The 25,674-nt window shown below is 37.7% G+C and overlaps 1 protein-coding gene across 1 annotated transcript in view; it reads right to left on the reverse strand.

Moving 5' to 3' along the window:
* Positions 1-25,674, reverse strand: part of suclg2 (succinate-CoA ligase GDP-forming subunit beta) — a 119,676-nt gene that overhangs the window by 43,196 nt on the left and 50,806 nt on the right. The window contains exons 4-9 of the mRNA XM_084394602.1: positions 23,440-23,530; positions 20,460-20,612; positions 19,541-19,630; positions 15,253-15,349; positions 11,912-12,073; positions 9,404-9,546 (exon numbers count right to left, since the gene is read on the reverse strand). Of these exons, the coding sequence (XP_084250728.1) occupies positions 9,404-9,546; positions 11,912-12,073; positions 15,253-15,349; positions 19,541-19,630; positions 20,460-20,612; positions 23,440-23,530 (736 nt within the window). The remainder of the gene's footprint in view (positions 1-9,403; positions 9,547-11,911; positions 12,074-15,252; positions 15,350-19,540; positions 19,631-20,459; positions 20,613-23,439; positions 23,531-25,674) is intronic.

The raw sequence follows: 25,674 nt of genomic DNA on the forward strand, positions 1-25,674 counted from the left end.
AGTACTCTATGAAGTTTCTGAGAAAAAAGATCACAGGCCATGTTTAATAAAGTAATATCAAAAGCTAACATTCTATGCAGAACACCCTCTTTTATTAGACACTGTCTACACAACAAGCGTATTATTCTGCATGAGGGTCATTTATGCATTCATCTCTTGTTATAAATCAGGCTTTCTGACTAAAAGGCATAATAGAATCTAATAGAGATCAAAGAGCACTGGATGATGTGTTTGGAACATGGACATGAACACGAGCTATGTTTCCATCCAATGTTGCGAATTTAACTAATGCTCAAAATTGGAATATCGCAAAAAATATTTGCGGATAAAGCACCGTTTCCATCCAGTGAGTCGAAGAGAACAAAATCGTCACTTCCTGATAAACTGCCGATAAATATCACTAAGAAAAATGGAAGTTGAAGCAGTAGGAGAAGCCATTGTATAATCATTTTCGTATATAATATATAGTGCTGTCAAAATGAGCGCGTTCATTTCTCAGTTCAGTTTTCATTTTAACGTGTTCAAAATATTCCACGCTTTTGAGCTTTTTTGATTTGCAGCAAAAATCTCCACAAAAACATTAATTGGCAGAACTGTTTCCAACATTGCTAATATTAAAAGATGTTACTTGAGTACCAGCATATTAGAATGATTTCTGAAGGATCATGTGACACTGAAGAAATAAGTAAGGGATAATGTAGAGCGAGGCGGTTGTTATAGCGAATGCAACCCCGACAGGCTGATCGGGACCCCGACGCGAAGTGGAGGGGTCTTGAATCAGCCTGAAGGGGTTGTATTCGCTATAACAACCGCCTCGCTCTACATTATCCCGCTTATTACATGGCTACCCACCAAATAAATCAATAATTTGACACAAAATATTGATTTGAAAAGGAGTTTATTGATTTAAAAACGATTGTATTGCTTCCGCTAAAGAAAATAGTCCGTTCCGTCTCTACGGTTAGAATCCTGCGTCCATAGCAACGCTCTGTTTTTCATGGCAACGGTATGTTATACTTCGCAGCGGTCTGTTATTAAGAAATAACCTACATTGGAATTCAACCAAGCCATGTAATAATGTAATGTAATGTAATTAGAGATGCACCGATTACAATTTTCTAGGCCGATTCCGATTTCCGATTTTTCATTGAGTTTGACCTGCCGATACCGATTTTAGCCGATTCCGATTTAATTTTTTTCTAACCACTTTACAGCACACACAAATATTTATTTTCGATCATTTCTTTAACCCTTTCACGCGTAAGTTTAAAATATTCTAACCGACACCCCCACCCCCAGAGTGAGTTTTTGCAAGGCGAACGTTCCCTTTAATGTTTCCATGGCGACGCGTCACGCGATACACCGCAGCCACAATAATACTGTATGACAGATGTGTCGCTTTTATTTCGCTTTTCCTTTTTTATTCAAAATATTCACAAACTTGCTTACCATGTCATCAACTAGCCTATCTGATTCTCTCCGATTCTCAAATACGTGTAAGTGAGTGTGTTTGGTCGTTTAAAAACCTTTATAAATAATCTTGATCTAAGTTATAACATGAGATGGGCGCCACAATGTTGTCCTGTCAGTCGGATTTACAGCACGTGAATTCATCAGTTTCTCCCGAAATAAATGCAAGAAAGTGGCCAGTGAACTGAGAAGAATAGAGTAAACTTTATAGTTAACGTACTTCCACTATGTTTGTCTGATATGAATAACACATGTCGGCAAATTATATTTGAATAGATTGTTATTGCTGCTTCCACAGACATCAGTGTGTATTTTACAAACTCCAAATGTATTGTTTTACTCGTGCTTATGTGTATTTAAATATCTGAAACCTAAAATAAACATTATGAGGTTGAAAACACTGCTTAGTTGTGATACATGACAGCGCTGAACGCGTCCGACTCTGGCTCAGCGCCAGCCAACGCGCGAAAGCACAGTTTGAATCTGGCAGTTATGCGACGTCACTGAATATTCTAAATGTGGCACCGTACTCTCAGGGGCACAGAAATAAAAATCCCATATATGAGACCGTACCGCTCAAAAGGTTAATCATGCGGCGCCCGAGTGCATTTGACCGGCATAAAATCGGCATATGTCAGACTGACCGGCCGGTCGCCGGTCATGGCCGATCACGTGAAAATCGGCCAATTCCGGTCACCAGCCGATCAATCGGTGCATCTCTAAATGTAATGACACACTTGAGGTGAATTAAGCAGTTGAAAAATTCCAGGAGCCTTAACTTTTTACTGTTAATGTTACCCAAATATATATATATACCAATATATAATTGGCCAATGACTGCAAATCACAGTTTATTCTCGTCTCGTCACTGGTTCAATATAGCAGAAAGTGGACTTAACAGAGAGGTTGTGATCTCACCACATTTCTTCTACACAATAAATCACTTTAATCTTCAGCCCTAAGACTCGGACCACTGGAGTGCAAAAAAAATAAAAATAAATAATAATAATTCAGACCCCAGAGCGAAACCGACTAATTAAATCATGAGTCATTTTACAGTTTGAATCCCCTCTAAATCTGCAAAAAAGTTCTGCTGTGGAGATTAAATAATTACCTGGACTTAAAACAGAAAAACTATTTTTCTACTTCCAAGAGATCTTACTGAAAATCCAATAGATATTGCCTCATTCGGGGAAAAAAAAACAAAAATGCAGGATTTGCATTTCTGAGCACACTTCTTTCCCTCCCAAATTTGCATAACAAGCTTGCAAACCCATTTTTTTGAGAAATGCCTTACGTGAAGAACATTTTCAAAACAAAACAAGCATGCTCCAGAGACCTCATGCACGCAAGGTAATACTGAAAGTAGCTTCTTTGCTGCTCGCTTGCTAGCACATCAGAACGAACAGCGCTGCGTTTTATTGTTTTTTTGTTAAGCATCATCCATCATTCTCATGGGTGGGTTAGAAAGTTTTGAAACAAGTGTTGACATTATTGAAAAAGCGAGAAAACTCCCGACCACTTAGGAGCTAACTTGTTTTGCGGGACTACCTAAACAGGTGATTACTAGCGAGTGAGGTGATCACATAATAGAAAACATGCTCCACGTGTTCAGACCGGAAGCCGATTGGCTCAAAATGATGCAGAACTGCGGACGCCATTCAGCCCGTGCAAGTTTAGTTATTGTTTGCTTATGTATTCTCCGCTGTTCCTTGAGCTTCAGCAGCCCGGACACAAAATAAATGTGTCTCCTGCCAGCGAGACATCGTTCTATCAGTCAGCATTAATGGTCTGAGAGCAGGGGCCGAGGATCTGGCAATGCGGGGCTCAGATGAGCGTGGTCCGGGGCCAGACAGTCAGACGCAGGGGAAATGAGCTCCATTACTAAGGTGGCCATGTTGGGGCTGGGAGATTGGGCTGGCTCTTATTGCCTGTGTTTGGAACAAATGGGAAATGTGATTCCCCCGGGCCCCAGACAAGAAGGGACGACTGATCATTATACACTAACATCACCAGCACAATGGAGATGACAAGGGCATGGAGGCCCCAAAGGATACAAATGATGGAGTATGTGCAAGGTGGGAGCGAGAGTATATTTGTGCGTTTGCACTCGTATATAAAGGCCAGAGTCGTGCCTAATGTTGAGCAGACAGTGGCGCAGACAGTAATGAGGAGAGCAGAAAGAGGGCTTCTCATCCCACAACTTTCACCTTTCTCTCACTTTTACATTACCCTACCGCATCTGTCCATACCATTTTCCTCTCATACTTGCATGCTGTCCCCATGCTCCTATGAGAGTCCTTGACCGTGAACCAGGACAGAACGAGCCAATAGGATTTCTCAGCTCAGCCACTGAGGATGTTGAATAAGATATGAGTGATTCTGGAAACAGAGCAGGTAGCTGTTCAGGAACAATCAAAAGAATCAAATTCAGAATCAAAGAGGTGCAAAAAGTATACATGAACACCTCAGGGTTCCCACACGTTCTCCATTTTAAAATTTCATACTTTTTCAGACTCAAATTTTGAGTCAGAATCTCTGACTATGTATGCCATTATGCTAACAAATAACTTCTGGAAGATTCTTAAACAAATCAATTAACACCAACTCCAGACAAGATCAACGCACAGCATTTTATTAAAACTGCAATGCTTGTTTTAGAAACATTGTTTATTTATTATAGCCCATGATCAGTTAAGTGGTTATTAAGGTCTTCCAATAGAGGTAGTCTATGTGGACGTTTCTGGTCCCAGTAAATCTCAGGTGACCTGAGGACAGTTCTGTTGTGAATTATTGAATTGTTTTGTTGCTGTATTAAAATAAAACACTGCTATGGTTGTTTACATTAACTTTAATTATAATACAGTAATACTGTGAAATATTATTCCAATTTAAAATAACCGTTTTCTATTGTAAATTTAAAATATCATTTTTCCTGTGATGACAAAGCTAAATTGTCAATGTTGAAAACAGTTGTGCTGCTTCATATTTTTGTGGAAACAGTGTCATTTATCCCATGACTCTTTGATTAATAGAAAGTTCAAAATAACTTTTTTATATACTTATCCATACCTGTAAATTCCTCAAAACAAATTCCATACTTTTCCATATTTTTTCAAACTGCGCAACACCTGATGTGTTTGAAGTGACAGATTTTGAGAAAACATTTTTTGCATCCATTTACAATTACAGATAAATATAAATATTAAATATAAATAAAAACTTTGGGGTCAAAATATTTCTTTTAAATATTAAAAGTGACAGTAAAGACATTTATAGTGTTACAAATGTTCAATGTTCTTTTGAACTTTCTATTTGAACTTAAAAATGTATCAAGGTTTCACAAAAATATTAAGCAACTCAGCTGTTTTCAACATTGATACTAATAAGAAATGTTCATCAGCATATTAGAATAATTTCTGAAGACACTGAAGACTTACAAATTCAGCTTTGACATCATTTTAATAAAATAAATAAAAAACTAAAACCAATTATTTGTAGTAATTTTTAAATAAAATGTAATTTGTGAATAACTTGCTATAAATGTTATTTAGATTTGTATTTGTTTATAAATAGTATTCGTTATACTGTATCTAAAGTGTACATTCTCAAAAATCGTAACTTGTAAAATCTAATAAAAATTTGATTTCCTTTTATTATAATATAATTTATAAACATTTTATCTGTTTTGATGTGGTAGCATATAGAAGCTGAATTAAACTATTTTAGATGTTAAAATAAGCTTTCAAAACTTTTAATATCATTAAAAAAAAAGTTTGTTTGTGGACACTTTATGCAGTTATGTCATTGTTTGTTTTTCAGTGCATGTGGACCGATTCTGAGAGAGGCTGGCAGATTCCCCGGTCAAGCACCAGCACCATTTCGGAGGCATATTCAATTCCATGATGCCTTGAGCAAACATGTGTCATCTCCAGTATAGACTGATTGAGCTATAGCTCCAAGATAACATATTAATGTGCTGTACGGGACATCCAGCATTCATGTACACAGTGTTTTGACCAACAGAACTGACACACAACAACATTTGTTTCATCATTGATTTACCTTGAAGCAGCCAGCAAACAGTATCAAGCTCCAGCCCTGGCTCCTAGTTAACCTCAAATACACATCACACAACCCGGTGCTGCAGCCTTCTCTACCCAGGGCAGGTGAAATCCCCACCGGTCACAATTACCCAGCAAAGCACCTTCATCAAACATCCAGTGCCTGGGAGCACGTCTGACGTGCCACAGCCCTAATTCACTCCCACTCCAAACTACACTGCATCGGGACCAAATAGCCATGAGCAAAAACATCTATCCATCCATGTCTCCCACATCTAACTTCGAAGGGAGGGAGTGGGATAATAGCGTTGTTTAGCCATTGCCATTTGGATTCAACTAGCAGGTGCTTTCAGCTTTTTCTAAAACCGTGGCAAATGTGAAATGTTTTATTCATGTTCTATGATAAAACTTTGCAATGTACTGTGTGTGGTGCGTATTGACAAGGTTCAAAAATAAAGAGTTCTCCATCGCTCTTTTTCCACATTTCAGTGGCATAAATAAAAACCCTGAACAATGGTTATTAACGAAGACTGACTTATGTAATCCAAGTATTACAAAATGTGTCCACTCTGCACGCACTTCCATGGTACTGCATTCATTTATCAACCTACCTATTATAAATACAAATAAAGAGGCAGGAAAAAACTGGGAGCTTGCCCATGTCTGATGAAAACAGGAGAGAAACTAAGAAAGCAAGAGTGGGTGTTCAAGAGTACCTCTACTCTGAGTTGCCAGGGATGGTAGCTTTAGTGAGTAAGAATAAAATAAATCATGTTTATCAAAGGAGTTCATATACACAATGCACTTGCCTCCCTGCAGACTTTAAAGAAAGGGTTTCACAGAATGACAGTACATCAACTTAAACACTCCATGCTTCAATTTTAAAGTCCACAATAGTACAACACAACAATTCTAGCTGTACTTAAAGGGATACTTCACCTCTGGAAAGATGAATGTGTATTTAAATTGGGTCATTTATGTAGTAGAAATGTGAAATTATTTTTGAATTTGGAGCCTTCTAGAATGAGAAAAGCCAGAAAATGTATTTTTTGCTCATGTGGATGAAAGACAACAACTCCCAGAATGCACTTGCTTCGCTGCCCTAGGAGGCCACTCCCAAGCCACGCCTATCGGTTAGAGAGCAGTTAAACAACAAAGCTAAGCTACTAGTGAGTCTCCGTGACAAAAACTCCGTCTGCCCGGCTTTTTGAGATCGCACAAAATGTCCAGGATTCGGCTTTTGCGTTCTACAGTCGCCATTCATCATGTTTACTGTGGCGAGCAGGACGAGGCTAGGGCCGCGGGAGAACGACGCGAGGCCGGTGGCGTGATTACTGTGAGACGCACCGGTCTCGTATCTCTCACGGAGGAGCGGGTATTTTCTTAGCAGTGGTAAAACGCACTTCAACCGATCACTTGTTTAGCGTTCATGTAAACACTACGTTCAGATTCACCAATCGGAATGAATTCAGTTAGATTGAAACAAAAGGTGTGCATGTAAACAATGAATGGCGACCGCAGAAAGCAAAAGCTGAATCCCGGACATTTTGGACGATCTCGATGGCCGGACATGTCCGGGAAAAAGAGGATATATGGTAACCCCTACTACTCAGCTTTCTCCACAGAATAAGAACCCGTTAGCTTAGCTTCCAAATAAAAGATGGCTGACACTGTTTGTACATTCAGTGAGAGTGAGTGAGATCCCACCCTCTATGGGTGGGTTGAAAACATGCAGGACAGCCCCTACTACTGGCTGTAGTTTCTAGCCTCTGGCCAAAAAAATCATTTTTTCCAGACAAAAAATACATAAATCTCTTGTCTCAGGGGGATATGAGGGAGGAAAGCACGGTAATTCGAAAATACTACAGGTTTTCTACTGATACAAAGCTTAATGCTAAATCCTGAAGTATCCCTTTAAAAGAATTCAAGTTCAATCGACAGCATTTTTTCGCATAATGTCGATTACCTCAGACATAATTTTACTCATCCCTTAGCTCAAAACAATTGTCTGTATCTAGTCTGCATCTTTAGGGTTTAAAGAAGAAAAAAAAAAGTCACATTTGTATTAAAAGTTACTTAATGTAAACAAGGAAGTTACACATTACTTCCTTTCTTGATATCCTTACACAAACATTGCACAAAAGTTCTCATTGGCAACATAGTTTGAAGTTAGCTATAACTTTACACAGGTTAGTAGGTCATTCTTTTACAGTTGTCTCATGTTAACACACAGAATATTTATGTATTTTATGTCACTAATGGACATGAATTATTTTCTGTAGTAATCAGCATTATACATCAACTGCTGTTAGCTAAGCTTATTTTGTATTGAACCCCAGAACATTCTTTAAACTAATACAATCCTATACTAAAAAAAGCGGTGTACCTCAGGTCTCAGTTTTAGGGCCATTTTTATAATATTTTTTTTAGTCTATTTCTCTCTTCTCTTTTTTTTTTTTTTTTTTTTTTGACAGGTGGGGATGGGTTAATTCCGAACACTAATCAATTGGTAAATTAATGAGAATGATTTGAAGGAAGCAAGGGAAAAAAACAAACAAACCAAGTCCCACAAACAAACAATCCAAACATTACCGATGGAAGATAGAAGGCAACTGCGTATTTCATCCCGCCAGAGGATCCAATAATTAACATTCCCATTAATATTCCTTCCACAGAGCCTGGGTGGCTCTGAACGCTTCTGTGAAATGCAAATTGCTGTACATAGAGGCTTCAGAATGGGAACTGCGTGACTGCAGGGGAGGGCTGCCACTCTACCCCAATAGAGCTCAGAAATTTTCAGGTACCCCCATTGATGACAGGAGGGCAGGAGACAGGAGGAGACTGGAACTTTTGAGAAATATTCAACACGATTTTTCTGCATTATTTATCTAATCAAATATAATTCAGTCAGCAAAAAATATTAAGGACACAATAAGGACATAAATCCTTTTTTTTGTCAATTGTTTGGAACAATCATTGGTTTGACTTTCTGAAAAGGGACAAGGAGAAATAACTTTAAATAAATTTCATAGTTTTCTTTGTTTTCCTTTGCTGATCAATTCATTGAAAAACAAAAAAGTATATCTTCTATCTGAGGAGAACAATATCACTTTTTTTCATGTTGCTGCTTTGGTCTGCTATACTCAAAAAGCAAGGTGTGCTATTAAAACCCAGAACTCCTGTTTACTGATGCACAATGAGCATGATACTAGATGAATTCCATGTTTCACATTATTGTAAACAGAGTTCTGTTATGAAGACATCAGTGTGCATCCCGAATACAAACACACTGAGTTGAAATCTAATCAGGTGCATATTGACATGTGTGCTTACAACAAATACAAGCAAATTATCAGCATCGTGCCAGGAATTCCGGTCAGCTCCGGTAAAGGATCATTATCTGAAAAAACAACTCCACAGCTCATAAAAGCTGCAAGCTAAAGGATCTTGTGCTCCAGAGCGAGTAATCAACAGGAGGAGGACAGGAAGTGTGTGTCTGGAGGAGAAAAGGATTGGTGAAAAGATGAGTTATGAGGTGTGTGTGTGTGTGTGTCTTGGTGTGTTTACAATTCCAGAGCTGAAAAGTGTGACTGTAGCGAAGATATTGATCAGAGCACAAACTCGTAATGATGGTAAAAAGAACTGGGTTCGGCCGCAAGCCCAGTCTTTTGTGGTGCCTAAGGAGTCAACAAAATCTCAGACGGAGAAAACTTCAAAGAGTGGAAAAGTAGTACTAAATTGAGAACTGTAATGAAGTTAAAGGACAGCAACTTTTTTATTTCTTATCAAACTCTCAAAACACCTCTATATTAACCTTTTATGGGGCATTTAAATTTTTGGTTTGGATTCAACTGTTTAGTCATTCATACCTTGGGATCGGCAGTGAGAAGCTTGAAGGCTGCGTACACCTGATTCTCCTTTACACCTCCACCCAGGTCCAGGAAGTTAGCAGGCTTTCCACCATGTAAGTCGATGATGTCACATGTTGCCATAGCAAGGCCAGCACCATTAACTGTGGATACAGATCATTTTTCAGACATTAAAAATGTAAATTGTATCATCATTTCTTCACCCTCATGTCATTCCAAACATGTACGACTTTCTATCTTCAGTGGAACACAAAAGGAGAAATTCTTAAATAATGTGCCAGTCACTCTTTTGTAGGCAATTACAATGAATGGAGACTGGAGCTTTCATGCTTCAAAAAGCACATTCTGTAAATGCTCAAACTTACACACTATATTCCAAGTCTTCTGAAGCTGTGTGATACATTTCAATTTTGAATAGATGGAAATTCAACTAGTTCTTACACTGATAACCAAAGCGCTCGGTGAGTTCTATTAATCGGATAAGTGACATTTGTGAAAGAATCACGGGGACCAGTTTTGTGAATTGGATCAATTGAATCATTGAAAAGACCAGACTCAAATGATTTGTTCATGATTCAGACATTGCTAACTCTCTCTGTCAATTTTTTTTCTTAGTGAGCAACAATCTGTTCTTCAAACAAAACTACTCTATGGAGTCATATGAACTGTTATGAAGCGTTTAACATTTCACAGCCATACAATCAACCTTATTACATTGAAAATAATGTTCTCTATAATAATATAGTATATATAAAATATAGCACATAAAATCCCAACACATCATTTTAGAGCTAGCAAGGGAGATAGCAGTCTAATGCAGTTATTAACTGAGAGAGAGAGAGAGAGAGAGAGAGAGAGATATTGATTAAGTGTATGTGAATTACCTGAGTCTGTGTGTCTCTCAACAGTGTTCGACAGCAGCGTCTCTACTAATAGCGAAACTGTGAGTTTATCTGCTCCAAGAACAGCGTAGTTATTATACTATGCTAGGGAATAATGTCATGTAGCTTTTAATTTGTTAAAACTATTTTACTGAAAAAATCGTATGAGCAGTGCTGGCAACACCTTTCTGTACGAGTGTGTGTCCGTACTGTGTGCGTGTGTGCGTTTGAGTGGGACAGAGACTGGGAGGAAGAGAGTATGTGCTTTCTCTATATAATAAAATGTAATTTTGTGGCAAATAAATGAAATAATTTGTCGTTTTTATCCTATTGTTTACTACATTTATTTGCTTGGTCATTGTGGGTTTTGGTTCTTTTGCTGTTGTAATCTGAAATAACTGAAATCATTTGGAGAGGTGATATAGAACATGCGGTCAAACCTGCCAGGAACAACGTTTCCCTGAAAATAATTGCACACATTAGAACGTTCGTCAACCAATCAGATTCAAGCATTCAACTGCCCCGTAGTATAACATTTTATAATATTCAATATAACACCAGAATATTCTTTAAAAAAAGAATGTTCCATGGAAAAAAAAAGTCGTACAGGTTTTGAATATGAGTAAATAATTATAGTACTTAAATTTTTACAAGCTAATGGCTTTAAGTTGCTTCCAAATCATGGACTCGTGTTATACTACAGCCTTAGCCATACAGCACATTTACAAGAAAGGCACAGGCAAAAGCAAATAAAAAAGTAATTTGAGATCCCAACCCCATTGAAAACACAACTCAGGCTCTAAATCTGCTGCCTACTGCTTTCTAAGGAAAGCAAATTGTGTTTGGCTAAAAGTATACGGGGTGTCAAGAGTGGTTGTAGTATCTGTGTTAGCCGGCCTGGTGAGCCCCATCTCGTGCTTTGAGTTGAACGGCAGCCAACTGATTCAGCCATTTCCTGCTCATCTCACCTCTCCTGGCTTCACACATCTCCTTTTATTCTGTTCTTCAGTGCTGAGTTAACATGTTGGCACAGGCTTTGACACTAGACTCAATAAAGTGAAATTCAGCTGAACAGCTGTCGCTTTGCCAGTTTACAAAGCTTTTAAGGTGCGAACTAACTGCGAGTAAATTGTGCGTGAGTGTGTTTGTGTCTACACGACAAGGTCAGTTAGAGTCACTTCTGTGCTCGTCTTGTCTACACAGCTCTTTCTTGGTGCTTTACTCTGAGAGCGGCGTGATTTATAATGAGGGACCACTTAAATGTGTGGACTAACAATCATCTTGGTTGAGTCGTTTTCCGGAAGATTCCTGCTAATTAGAGCCCATCGGTTCAGGCAGGTCCCTTATGGAGCTGTAAGAGAACTGCTGGAGATGATGGCTGGATCGGCGCCCATTTGGTAACACCTTCAACAAAATCCTGTTCTCAAGACTAAAATAAAAGCGTTTGAAACTACTGAGGAGAGCATGTCTAAAGCTCGATTTGCAATATCCCTTGAGACACGAGTGTGATGTTGAACAGGTTTCTGAAACCTTTGAAATTTGAAGAAGTTTTGAAGAAGTTCATCTGGTATGTCATTTATCGTTTTATAATAACAAGCTAATGTATATATGAAGCATTAAAACAAACCAAAACAAGCTATGTTTCCGTCAAGTCCGATGTACTTGAGGTCATATTTGGCCGCCTCGGTCTCCGTGGGGTCGCTCTCCGCTGTGTCGTCCATGGCGAACACGGCTTTCTGTCTGAACTCAGCGTTGTCGTCAAAGTTGATTTTAGCATCGAAGCAAACGACTGTGGACAGACAGCAGAAGTCAGTTAATCATACTGGCATATATATTTATATTTTACAGCTAGTCAAGTTTCAGACCTGTTCAGTTTGTTCAATGTGCCACCTTGATTATGTGGGAATATAGCACAAAGATATCATATCACGTTTTTGTTTTTCTAAGTAACTGTGAGCGCTCTCCTAGTAAAACAAACTCAACAAGATATTGATAAAGCAAAGAGGACCAAGTAGTTGTGGCTTTTGCCAACAAAGTCACATCAAGAAGATGTATCTTTCCAATGGCTTTTCAAAGCATCTGTTATTATTCAAATATGGGGAATGCATGCGGCAAATTGGCAATGGCAGGTCCTAACTGAATAATTTACACTGAGTGAAAGGGAGCTGCATATGTGTAAACACAGCCATATAGATCTAATGACAAACCTGCAATGTTACGACACGATCTTCACTGACACCATGTATACGTCTATATCTCTAATTTTATACAGCAGGACTATCTTATTCAACAAACACAGATGCTGTATAAGAAAATTAGCTTGGGGAGTTTTCTGTGACTATCTTGGCTGTATGTGACCAGACCCAGCAACTCTCTCATTTGTAGTGTTTTGCAGCCTCTCGCTGTCTCCAGGGTCTGCAAGGACCCAGAACTCACTAACAAAGATAATCTCTGTAGGGAAGTACACTGAGTTCACTGAGCTCTTATCAAACTCAACTGTACACTGTTACCAGGAGATTTTGTTACTTACTTTTGCAGAGAACCGAGTCAAGTCAGCCAGACAGTAACAAAGAACTAGATCAGTTTTCTCCATCAAACAAACTGACAAAACAGTGTCACAGCTGTTTTAAAAAAAATGTATTTAATGAAAACATGCAGCTTGGTGACACATTTGAAAGTACTTAGTAAGTAGGGGAGACAGATTTTATTTTGTCACTTTGTGACAAATAAAAAAAATGAAAAGAGAACAAACAATGCATCTTAAGACAGCCAAAGCAATTTGGAGACTTTTGTTTTGAGGTTGCTGGAAAAATATCACTATTAAATGTCAGTGTCAGTGGTGTTTCCTAAAAAGCTCTATTATGATTTTAAGAGAGAAAACTAACAGACTCGCATCAGCAAAAAAAGAATGCTTGAAATAAAGACACATACAATCTGAAATACAAAGACCAAAGAACAATAGAGAAATGTACAAAAATGAAATAAAATATAAAATAAAATAGTGACACTTCACAATAAGTTCTTATTTGTAAACATTATTTAATGCATTGGCTAACGTGGATTAATAATGAGCAATATATATAGTAAAGTGTTTATTAATCTTTGTTAATGTAACTTAATAAACATAATTGTTCATTGTTTGTTCATGTTAGTTCACAGGGCATTAACTAATGTTAACAAATACAACTTGATTCAATAATGTCATAAAGTAATGTTAAAAATGAACGTGAACTAAGATTAATAAATGCTGGAAGGAAAGGAAAGGAAAGGAAAGGAAAGGAAAGGAAAGGAAAGGAAAGGAAAGGAAAGGAAAGGAAAGGAAAGGAAAGGAAAGGAAAGGAAAGGAAAGGAAAGGAAAGGAAAGGAAAGGAAAGGAAAGGAAAGGAAAGGAAAGGAACGGAATACAATTTGATCTCAATAATGTCATAAAGTAATGTTAAAAATGAACGTGAACTAAGATTAATAAATGCTGGAAAGAAGGGAAGGGAAGGGAAGGGAAGGGAAGGGAAGGGAAGGGAAGGGAAGGGAAGGGAAGGGAAGGGAAGGGAAGGGAAGGGAAGGGAAGGGAAGGGAAGGGAAGGGAAGGGAAGGGAAGGGAAGGGAAGGGAAGAACAGGACAAGAAATGAAATTAAATTAAATGAAAGGAAATGAAATGAAAGGAAAGGAAATTAAATTAAATGAAAGGAAAGAGCAGGACAGGACAGGACAGGACAAGAAAAGAAAGGAAAGGAAAGGACAAGAAAGGAAAGGAAAGGACAAGAAAGGAAAGGAAAGGAAAGGAAAGGACAATACAAGACAATACAATACAAGACAAGACAAGACAAGACAAGACAAGACAAGACAAGACAAGACAAGACAGTTCATTAACTAATGTTAATAAATACAACTTGATTTCAATAATGTCATAAAGTAATGTTAAAAAATGAACGTGAACTAAGATTAATAAATGCTGAAGGAAAGGAAAGGAAAGGAAAGGAAAGGAAAGGAAAGGAAAGGAAAGGAAAGGAAAGGAAAGGAAAGGAAAGGAAAGGAAAGGAAAGGAAAGGAAAGGAAAGGAAAGGAAAGGAAAGGAAAGGAAAGGAAAGGAAAGGAAAGGAAAGGACAGGACTGGACAGGACAAGAAAGGAAAGGGAAAAGAAAAAAAGAAAAGAAAAGAAAAGAAAAGAAAAGAAAAGGAAAGGAAAGGAAAGGAAAGGAAAGGAAAGGAAAGGAAAGGAAAGGAAAGGAAAGGACAGAACAGGACTGGACAGGACAAGAAAGGAAAAGAAAAGAAAAGAAAAGAAAAGAAAAGGAAAGGAAAGGAAAGGAAAGGAAAGGAAAGGAAAGGAAAGGAAAGGAAAGGAAAGGAAAGGAAAGGACAGAACAGGACTGGACAGGACAAGAAAGGAAAAGAAAAGAAAAGAAAAGAAAAGAAAAGAAAAGAAAAGAAAAGAAAAGAAAAGAAAAGAAAAGAAAAGAAAAGAAAAGAAAAGAAAAGAAAAGAAAAGAAAAGAAAAAGTGGCAGCACTTTAGTGACGGCCCCTATGAGGACTAAATCATTTTGCCATTATGGTGTATGGGCCGAGATGATTTCTCTCCCCTTCTTTAATTTGACAGGCTAATACTGCAGGCATTACCCTCTCTGGACCTACTGTATGTAATTTCATACCAATAAACGTTACAACATCCTACATCATTTCCTAACAGGTACCTATAAAAAAAAAAAAGTGGAAATGGTATTAGAAGTAGCATTTGGTCATATTAAGAACATATTTGTGCCAGTGTTCCGTTGGAGAAGCCCTGTAAAGTTTTGCTGAGGCAGCCCTCATATCCATGTGTTTAATATAACCATTAGTATGAAATGACATTTATCCTTGGAAGCTGCAAGGTCTTATTTGGATCTTTACAGGAGCTCTTATGCAATCTGTGAGCAAGCGTTTCTATCTGCCATTCATGCGTGAATACCCCCCCACACACACACGGCTTACCTTGTCCCTCAGGTGTTTCTCCGAGTGGATTGACTTCGACTTGAGTGGCGTCGACTTTGAGGAACAGATCATAGAGTCGTTTAATCTGATCTGCAGCCTGTGACAGAACCACAGAGAGAACTAATTATCCCAGATGCACATTTGCAGAAGAGCTCTGAGAGCTTATGTAAAGCCTTGAAAACTCTCAAGCGAAAAAACAAACAAAACAAACATATATATTCCTTATTTGGGTAATTTACTGTACACTGTCCAATAATGAGGATGCATCTTTCACCGAACACTTGCTCTTCTGGTCAGGACGTACTTTGGGTCACTGCCAAGACAATGAGAAGTTGCCTTGGATAACTTCAAAAGTGACAGAAATTGATTTGGAGTCGGCAGAGCCAGCAGGGAGTTGAGTCGCTGTGGCAGTTAATGCGTCCCTGCAGAGAGGCACGACAATGTCCAGCGGCTCTCTCCAATTCTCCAGCGGCTTAGTAAATGAGGCTTGCGTCAATTGGAAAAATTGGAAAATTGGGTATTGAGATGCCAGCTTTTGCCAGCTATATGAGATTCTGTAATACTTTGAACTCCGTGCTTTGTGCTTTCGTAATTTCACTCTACAATTTACTTTTTCCGCATTTTTGTAATACTACTGTACATTTTTATACTTCCATAACACTTTCATGGAACATTTCATATTATTTTTGCATTCTGTAATTTTGTGACACTTTCATAGATGATAATATAATACTTTAATATTTCGTCCTTTAGTTAAAATTTGTCGATTTTACAATGCTTTCATATTTGATATGTTTGTGATTCAAAGTAATATTTTATACTTTTGTGACACTTTTAAAACACTCTTGCAAAACTTTCATATGTCCACAAAAAGATTTCAAACAATTTCATTTGTCATAGATTTCTTAATATTTCATGCCTTTGTAACACTGTCATGGACGATTTCAAAAGACTTTTGCATTTTGTCTTTTGGTTAAAATTTTCTTAATACTTTCATATTTTGTAATACCTCATTATTTTGCAACACTATCATGAAGAATTTCATAACGCTTTCATGCTTTCTTTGCAACATACAATATTCATATTTTGCCTTTCTGTTACAATTTTGTAGATGTTGCAGTACTTTTGTAGTTCAAATTCTAATACTTCCGTAGATTTTGCAATATTTCATACTTTTGTGAACACTTTAGTGAAAATTGTTTCAAAGTTTTCATATTCTGTACTCTTGCAAATAATTTGTTATGAAACATCAGCTTATTCATTTCATCCTTTTACTTTGGATTCCATAATATTTCATACTTTTGTAACACTTTCAGGGAAGATTTCAATTCAATGACAATCAATATTGTTGATTAATTTTTTAATATTGTTCATTTTTTTATTTCTTCTGTAGATTTCGTAATATTTTATATGATTTTCACACACTTTTAATTGAAGATTTCATACTTTCATACAAATAAATTGTAATTTATTTTATGTAAAGTATTAGCAAAACTTTCATATTTCATTTATCCGTTATGTGTCCGTAGATTTAGTAAAATTTCATACTTTTGTAACACTTTTATAGAAAAGTAGATGATTTATAGTTTGTAACATACAATTTTTATATTTTGACTTTTTGTTACAATTCTGTAGATTTTGCAGTACTTTCGTAAATACAGTAACATTAACAGATTTTTCGAAATTCAATTTTTAGCAATACTTCTTTGTCCAAATAGGTCTTAATCACTGCAAACTCCTAATTTCCACAAAAAATAAAGAGTAATAGTTAAACATTATTACATGTCAAGTGTATTTAAATCTATCTACTTATCTGTTTATTCTTTTCATTAAAGGATGTAGTCAGAATTTCAAAAATTATGTTTATTCAGCCAGCGCACATACCTGTATTTACATCCTGTTTTCGGTCGAATCATCAGTAGTTGATTGTCGAGTTCACGCGCGTGATCATAGGTACTAAACCTATGCACGTGAACTCGACAATCGACTACTGTGGACTTCGACCGAAAACAGGATGTAAATACAGGTTTGTGCGCTGGCTGAATAAACATCATTTTTATTAATATCTTTCACATCTACTGCAGTCAGATTCACCCGCGTTCACTCAGAAGGAATCACTCACATGACCTGTGCACTTGTAATGACACATCAAGGATGTTAAGAGCCTAAAAGCAGGTTTAAAACTTGCCCCATTGAAGTCAACAGGGTGCAAATTTTAAAAAGAGGATAACTCGGTGTAGGCAACACCGATTTTTGTCGTTGTTCTCTGTACTGACAGCACTCCAAATGTACAAAAAAATGAGCCCAATGTTAAAATTGACCCGAGTTCTCCTTTAATAAAAGCAGCACCCGATCATTTCACAACAGCTGAGGTTTGATGAGAGGTAAAGACAGGAAAGATAACCAACTGCTTATTGCTCTACACTTTGCTGTCTCATGAGCTTTCTTAAAGCACGTCATCCGAACAAAATCTCCTTTCAAAGCATTTAAGAGCTGAAATGACATCTCCCTTCCCCATAGCCAACGGAAGCTCTTTTGATAATGAGCGCATTCTGACAGAAAACATTGTAGCGCTGCTCTCATCGGCACGCACAGGCGAGCGCCGGCTCTTTGTCATATCGTTGAACTTCAAAGTGGAGAAGCTAAGTCAACTGCATCCCAAACATTCTAATTAGCATTGACTCAAATAGATGCTCGCAAAAAAAAAAAAAAAGGCGCGACTTTACGAGAGCCAAACTGACAAGCTCGACATTTAGCAGCAATTTCCATACCGCCAAGCTTCTCGAATGTCTATGCGGAGAGAAATATACACTTGTATACACAATTATGACATGAACTAAAGCAGATCCCTTTAAAGTGCTTAGCGTGATTGGACCTGTGCAGTTGGAAAATACTGATTCTTTACAAACTTTACCTGCCATTTCTTTTAAACAGGAATATTTCTACTTCTAGATTTTGAAGGGAGGTGAGGTTATCAGCTATCCTGCTATCAGTTCAACAATGTCTCATAGGCTCTGGTGGGATTTATAATATATATATTTTTTTTTAAATGTAATTAAAATAAATAGGGGCATCAGGGCAAAAATTAAGAAGTTCAAATCAACTAAAGTTGTTACAAATCTGCCTGGAAGAGGACGTGTGTCTATATCGTCTTAATGCACGGCAAGGAGGAGAGTGAGTGTCTTCCCAAGTGGCCTCCCAATGATCACAACTGGAAAATTGCAGAAATTAATTGAATCTTGGGATCAGAAAAGCCTCTGTTATATTTATACAGCACCTACATCACCATAAGCTGTTTGGGAGGGTTTCAAGAAAAAAAATCCTCTGCTCTCATCCAAAAACAAACTCCAGCAAATTCAGTTGTCAGACACGACTTGAACTTCAAACTGGACTGGGTTCTATGGTCAGATAAAAAACAAAAAAAGCTTTTTGGCAGCAAACACACTACAAATATACTGCTGGATCTGTGGAATTTTGGCCCTATTTTTCTGCTGGAGGTCCTGGACATCAAAATGAAGATACATGTATATATATCATGGCCGTACCAGTTCCCTGACCTGAACCCTAAAGAAAACTGAAGAGGAAGGCTCTGGAGAGATTCTGTATGAATCTCATGTCAGGTGGTCAACGGGTGGTTGGAAAAAGTATTGAATTAATGGGTGCCATTAATTGTGGCCAAAGTGTATAATTTTTTTTTTTATATATATATATATATATATATATATATATATATATATATATATATATATATATATATATATATGTATGTATGTATGTGTGTATGTGTGTGTGTGTGTGTGTGTGTGTGTGTGTGTTTGTTTGTGTATTTGCCTTTATTTTTGTATCTGACAGTATTTTCACCCACATTAAGAGACAGGGCATTGAAAAAATATAGATTTAGTGAAAATATGGAAGACCATAAAGAATCTCCAGAACTAGAGTCACTCTGAGAGGCCTGAGGGAAAATGTCTTTAAATCTTGGAGATTTCAACTGATCGTTGCAGCAAATCTGGGCCCTTTTTATAGGTGGCGGTTTATGGGAGCGATGTAACAGCACAAATTGTTGATGACCGGTGATTTCTGCTCAGGCCTATACACGTATAAGTAATGTTTAATGACTGTATTGGCAGAGTCATCATGTCCAGTACTCTCGGTTTTTTTCCATGACAGAAATGGAGACATAGTGAATGGGGGGGAAGGTGAGGTGAGGTGAGGGCCACTGTGCTTCTGTTACGACACACTCTAATGGCACAATCTCTTCGGCAACAATTCAGGCCAAACCCATTACCTGTCTCTCCAATGGTCCTTTGAATCCCAAATTAGCTGCCATACGTAGCGCCTGGTCGTCTCGGACCCCTTCGAATATATCTATGACTTCCTGAGGCAAGAGATGGGAGAGAGAAGGCAAGAGGAAAACCAACCATCAGCTATAATTTGACACAAAGAGGATGTTCGTATTAAAATCAAGAGAGCTGCAATTAAGCGTTGGCATGCAGCCAACCTCAAACAAGAAAAAGACGAGAGCTGGAGAACAATGGCTTACGATGGCTTTCCAATTACAAGGCCATCTCTAAAAGATCACTCATACACAGAGATAGACACACAAAAGAAAGATAATGCATAAGGCCAGATGTCACTAAGAGCTACAAGAAATAGACACAGCTTTTACATGTCTTAATATGAGGAAGACGTCCATTAAAAGGGACATATAGTACATCTTTTTTTATCATATCTTTATTTGTGGTTCACTTATAATGGTAGGCATGGCTTTTATTTTTAAATAAGTATCCTCTCTCTGACCCTTAGAAATAAACCCTACGTTTTTTTGCAGCTTTTAAGACTTGTGTGTAAACATGTATGCATCCTTTTTGACAAATTAATTTCCATGACATTTTGATGGCTTTAGTTGTTAAATACAAATGTAAAATAAAAACTAATTTAAATATATATATATATATATACACACACACACACACATTATATATATATATATATATATATATATACATACATACATACATACACACACACACACACATATTATATTAAATAAATTATATTAAATAATTATATTAATTATAATTATATTAAATAAATTAATTAAAAGTTCTGGAAATGTCTATAATAACACAAATTAACACAAAATCTCAAAGAAACTCAACTCCTACACCCTTTAAAGCCTTTTCAGTCAAATATAAGTGAGATACCTTGAAGATGAGCTCTGGCGTGGTAGCAGCCACTTCCTCTATGTCCACACCACCCTGAGGGCTTCCCACCATCACGGGTCCATTACAGGAGCGGTCCATCAGGATGGCGAAATATGTTTCCCTGGAGATATCCAGAGCTTCTGCAACCATCACCTGCTCAGCACAAACACATCCACCAGGTGAGACGGCGATTCATCATTGTGTGTTATCTATTCATTATGGTGTATCAACAGACACTGGTTTTTTTGAAGCAGGGCACAGGTTTGCTGGCTGCAGGCCACTGCTGCTACTTCTAATACAAGATAATCAGCCATCATTAAACTCAATGAGAGATGGCAAGTGGATAAGGAGAGAACCACCAATAACAGGGTTGAAATAACAACTAATAAAAATGGAGGAGTGATGGAAAGAAAGTGACACAAAAGAGGATGAGGGAAGGATGGATGAAGAAAAGCAAGAGAAGACAGAGGTGTGGGTGTTCGTAGGTTTGAGTTTCGCCCGCAACACAGTACAATCCTATTTCCCCATGGAAACATGCTTTCTCACCATTAGGTTTCTGTTGCCTCTACACTGTCAAATAAAAGGCGCAAAGGCTAAAAACAAAACAACAATAAAAATAATTGATTAAATAAATTTAAGACACAGAATGCAAGTTTCGCCACTAGAGGTCGCTTATTCAAAACAATAACAATTAGCGAATGCTAATGAGAGAAACCTGCGCAACACACCAGGTCCCATTGGGGATATAAGAAGGTAAGATGGCAGTGAAGGGTGAGAGAGAACCCGGCCTGGGACATTTTACGTTGCTGTATTTATTATGCTTATATGTTGCAGTTGTCCGCTGCTGCTTCTTTCATTATGTTGTTTATGTCTATTACAATTAAAGTTACATTTAACGTTTGCTGGTTCCCGCCTCCTCCTTTCCTGAACTTGAAATGTATTAAAGTTACATTTGATCACTTAAATTCACATTATTTGACAAGTTAAAATTGTGGGGTAACACAGCGCTTTTTTACTTGGTAAAAAAAATCATCCTAAAATGCATTTGAGTGCGTTGAAACTTGTTATAACTTTACTCTGTGCATTCGCTCGGTGGCTGGTATGACACACTTAAGCTAGATCGATATTAGAATATTATTAATTAAAGCTGGATAACTTGTGTTGCTAAATGGCATGCAGTTCATTTTAAAATATACTGTATGGCAGAGAAAATGCTGTATTACTGTTAGGCATGGTACGAACATGTTACTCACGGTAAATCAAGAAAAGAGAGTTGAGCTATATAACAATGATTCATTTTCTGTCGATAAAGGTCTCCAAACAGCTCACCTGTCTAATAAAACACATCATATATTAAAACGTTTCCATGGAAATCGAGGGTAACACGGATGTGACGCCATTGACAGGGCTGTTACACTGGTTAAAACTGTGAATTTCTCTGGATTTAAACATTGTTGGAATGCAAGTACACAATTGAACAAAATATATAACAGGTTTTTCCTTTGGTAAAGGTTGGTATTTGAAAGTAGTTCTGTTTTCTATTTTAATATATTTTAAAATGTAATTTTAACGTAAATGTAATTCTCCAGTCTTCAGTGTCACATGATCATTCAGAAATCATTATAATACGCTAATTTGTTGCTCAAGAAACATTTCTTATTATTATCAATGTTGAAAACAGTTGTGTACAATTTTTTTTCAGGAATCTTTGAATAATAGAATGTTCAAAACAACAGCATATATCTGAAATAGAAAACTTTTAAAACATTAAAAAATATTACCGTCTAAAACTTTTGAACGGTAGCGTAATACATTGTACTTTGTGTATATACTGTATAAACTAGCCTTTTTGATATTTGCAATATGTAATTGTATTTCACTAGCAAACTTTTCACTCATATATTGTTGCGATTAAGTATAACAACAACTTCTGAAGACTTCGAGAAGGGCACCAATTTTACAAAACATATTTTCTTCTCAATAAACCGATACTGAATTCTGAATTCATGAGGAAAACCTCATTATACAATAACGCATCCATGTGAGAAGGAAACCAGAGGGCTCTTGAATAGCAAATGTGACACGCTCTCAAACGCAGTGAGAGAAGTTTGTGGGGGGATGCCGCACGCTCGAGCTGGCATTTTCAAAGCATTTATTTATTTTTGGTTTGTATCCCACCTCTGTTCCTCCTCACTACCTCCCTTATGAATCTGTCCGACTCTTTCAGCCGTGCACTTCCACGCCCAATGGCTGTTTCTCAAGCAGGAAAATGATAAAAATGTGATGGGGCCCTTTTGCAGAAAGTTTTTTGGCGGTCGCGTGAGAGAGGTTGCCGGGAGTAAAAGCGAGTGATGATGGGGAGCTCTAAGTTGTGTTTAAAGAAGAGAGGACAAACACATGCTAAGCGCAGGAAGCCATCATTACCTCCTGAGGGAGAGAGATAAACAGTGATCAACATACGGGGTGGTTGTAGGAGTACGCCGTTTGTGTGGGTGTCAGGCATAGAGAGAAGCAGAGAAAGAGGAAGGAAAATGATATTTCTGCTAGTTAGTGACACATGGAAATGCCTGTTTACCAACATTCCCTGCACACCGAGATCTGACTCGCATGGTTTATTCATCTCTATGACCTATGACACCTAACCTAAGCTAATTGCAAAAGAAGGTTTCTTAAAAATAGAGCATCTTTAAATGGAACAGGACGATACAGCTTTCTCCTGAATGAAGCCAAGGAGAGTAGAGAGTAGAGAGTAGAGAGGAGAGAGGAGAGAGGAGAGAGAGAGAGAGAGAGAGAGAGAGAGAGAGAGAGAGAGAGAGAGAGAGAGAGAGAGAGAGAGAGAGAGAGAGAGAGAGAGAGAATTCTTTTTTTTTCATTTTCAAGTCCAGAATTTCATTTCCAAGTCCAAAAGCAATTATTTATTCAGCGGAAACAACATTATAAAGAAGAAATTATGCCAGAGATAAGGTGCTCTCCTCCGTACCGTTTTTACTTTCACTCCTTCCTTCGGGGTCTGTTTGGTGGTCAGATTGAAGCCGAGCATCTTACCAGCTAACTCTCCAACAACAGCAGGACTGAAACACAGAAATTTTATATCATTTTAATTTACTAGTACGACTGTTTCATGCAACTTTCAAATGACAAATTCTTCTAATATATGTTTCTGTAAACATTAGTGATGCACCATAATTTATAGGACGCATAACATCAAATACTCGCAATAAGCTTTGTGCTTAGTTACTTTTTATAGGAAACAAACTCTTAGCTTTCAAATTATGTCAATTTTATAATGAAATTCAAACAATAAATATGATTTTGCCGCTCTTTAATGTGGCGTGACAGATCGATGTAGCAGCACGTGAACTGATAATCGCTTCCTATACTAGTTATAGCACGAAATAAACATGAATGAACATCAGAGGGTATGTTGAAAGATAAAGTACAACTTACAGAAATGTCTCATGCATCGTAATAGTTTAGGTTTATTTATTTTTTGTTTTTTTACGTTTCGGAATTGGTAACACTGAGGAGCATTTTGCTAAATATATGCACTATTACATATTCACTATATTTTTACTTCATGACTTAAAGGGTTAGTTCACCCAAAAATGAAAATTATGTCATTAATGACTCACCCCTCATGTCGTTCCAAGCCCGTAAGACCTCCGTTCATCTTCGGAACACAGTTTAAGTTATTTTAGATTTAGTCCGAGAGCTTTCTGTCCCTCCATTGAAAATGTATGTACGGTATACTGTCCATGTCCAGAAAGGTAATAAAAACATCATCAAAGTAGTCCATGTGACATCAGTGGGTTAGTTAGAATTTTTTGAAGCATCGAAAATACATTTTGGTCCGAAAATGACAAAAACTACGACTTTATTCAGCATTGTATTCTCTTCCGGGTCTGTTGTCAATCTGCGTTCACGACTCTGCAGTGTACGTAAGACGCTGCTGACATGCACACTTACGCACCATTTTAAAAAATATAGCAATACCAGAGAATGTCTAATAAGGCGAGAAGTTTCACTCTCAGTAAACTTCCGGCTTCTGAACTGGTTGCAGTTCCACTCTGATTCCATATGGGGGCGCTCACAGGACGAATGCAGAATGAATGGAGGTCTATGGCGCTATACACATCAAAATCCACTTTTTTCAGGATATAATTTGTCTAGTAATTTGAATGTTGTATTCGAAAGGAGATGCAAAGAAATTACACATTGCTGGGTGTTAGATTTTTTAGAGTCACTTTTAAAAAGTCTTTTAAAGTGTCAATGATGTCATACACATCGTACGACCAGAGCTACTGCTTTACGGCAGTCCTTCAGTCACTTTGGTGCTTTCGTGCTCTGCACTTTCTTTTCACTCGAGGCATCGACAACACAGCTGACACAGGTAAACACACGTGCTAGAAGAGTTTTTGTTTTGTTTGTTTCTGGTCCCGCTTCGGATGCCACGATGCCATCAAGCGGTATCTCTGGTCGTAATCAGTCCTTCACTGACCAATCAGCGTTCATTAGCAGAATGCTAGCGTGTTATGGGCAACAACAACTCAACCTGTAAGAAATCAAAAGGACTTAAGTACTCGTTCATTCAACTTTCGACCTATAACCCATGTTGGACTTGCAAAACCTACAATCAAATCTGAGATTTCTCAACGGCAATCAGGTGAAAGAGACAAATTTAGCCGTCTAGCCCCATAGACTCATTTTGCACTCATGGCGATCGCCCCCAGTGGAACTCTGGTGGAACTACAACCAAAATTCGGTACAATAGGACTTAATAGGGAGTGGGCAGGCTCTCCGTAGACGGGCTCTGGCAATACCAAAATACAAACAATGTAGAATAGCTTGAATACAGCGTGCGTCTCCCTCAGACTGTAAACGAAGCTCAGGCGCACCAGAGAACACGTCAGCAGCGTCTTACGTCAGCAGCGTCACTGCAGAGTCGTGAACGCGGATTGACAACAGACCCGGAAGAGAATACAATGCTGAATAAAGTCGTAGTTTTTGTCATTTTCGGACCAAAATGTATTTTCGATGCTTCAAAAAATTCTAACTAACCCACTGATGTCACATGGACTACTTTGATGATGTCGTTATTACCTTTCTGGACATGGACAGTATACCGAACATACATTTTCAATGGAGGGACAGAAAGCTCTCGGACTAAATCTAAAATATCTTAAACTGTGTTCCGAAGATGAACGGAGGTCTTACG

This window comes from Rutilus rutilus, assembly GCF_951802725.1.
Source record: "Rutilus rutilus genome assembly, chromosome: 22".
NCBI lineage: Eukaryota > Metazoa > Chordata > Actinopteri > Cypriniformes > Leuciscidae > Rutilus > Rutilus rutilus.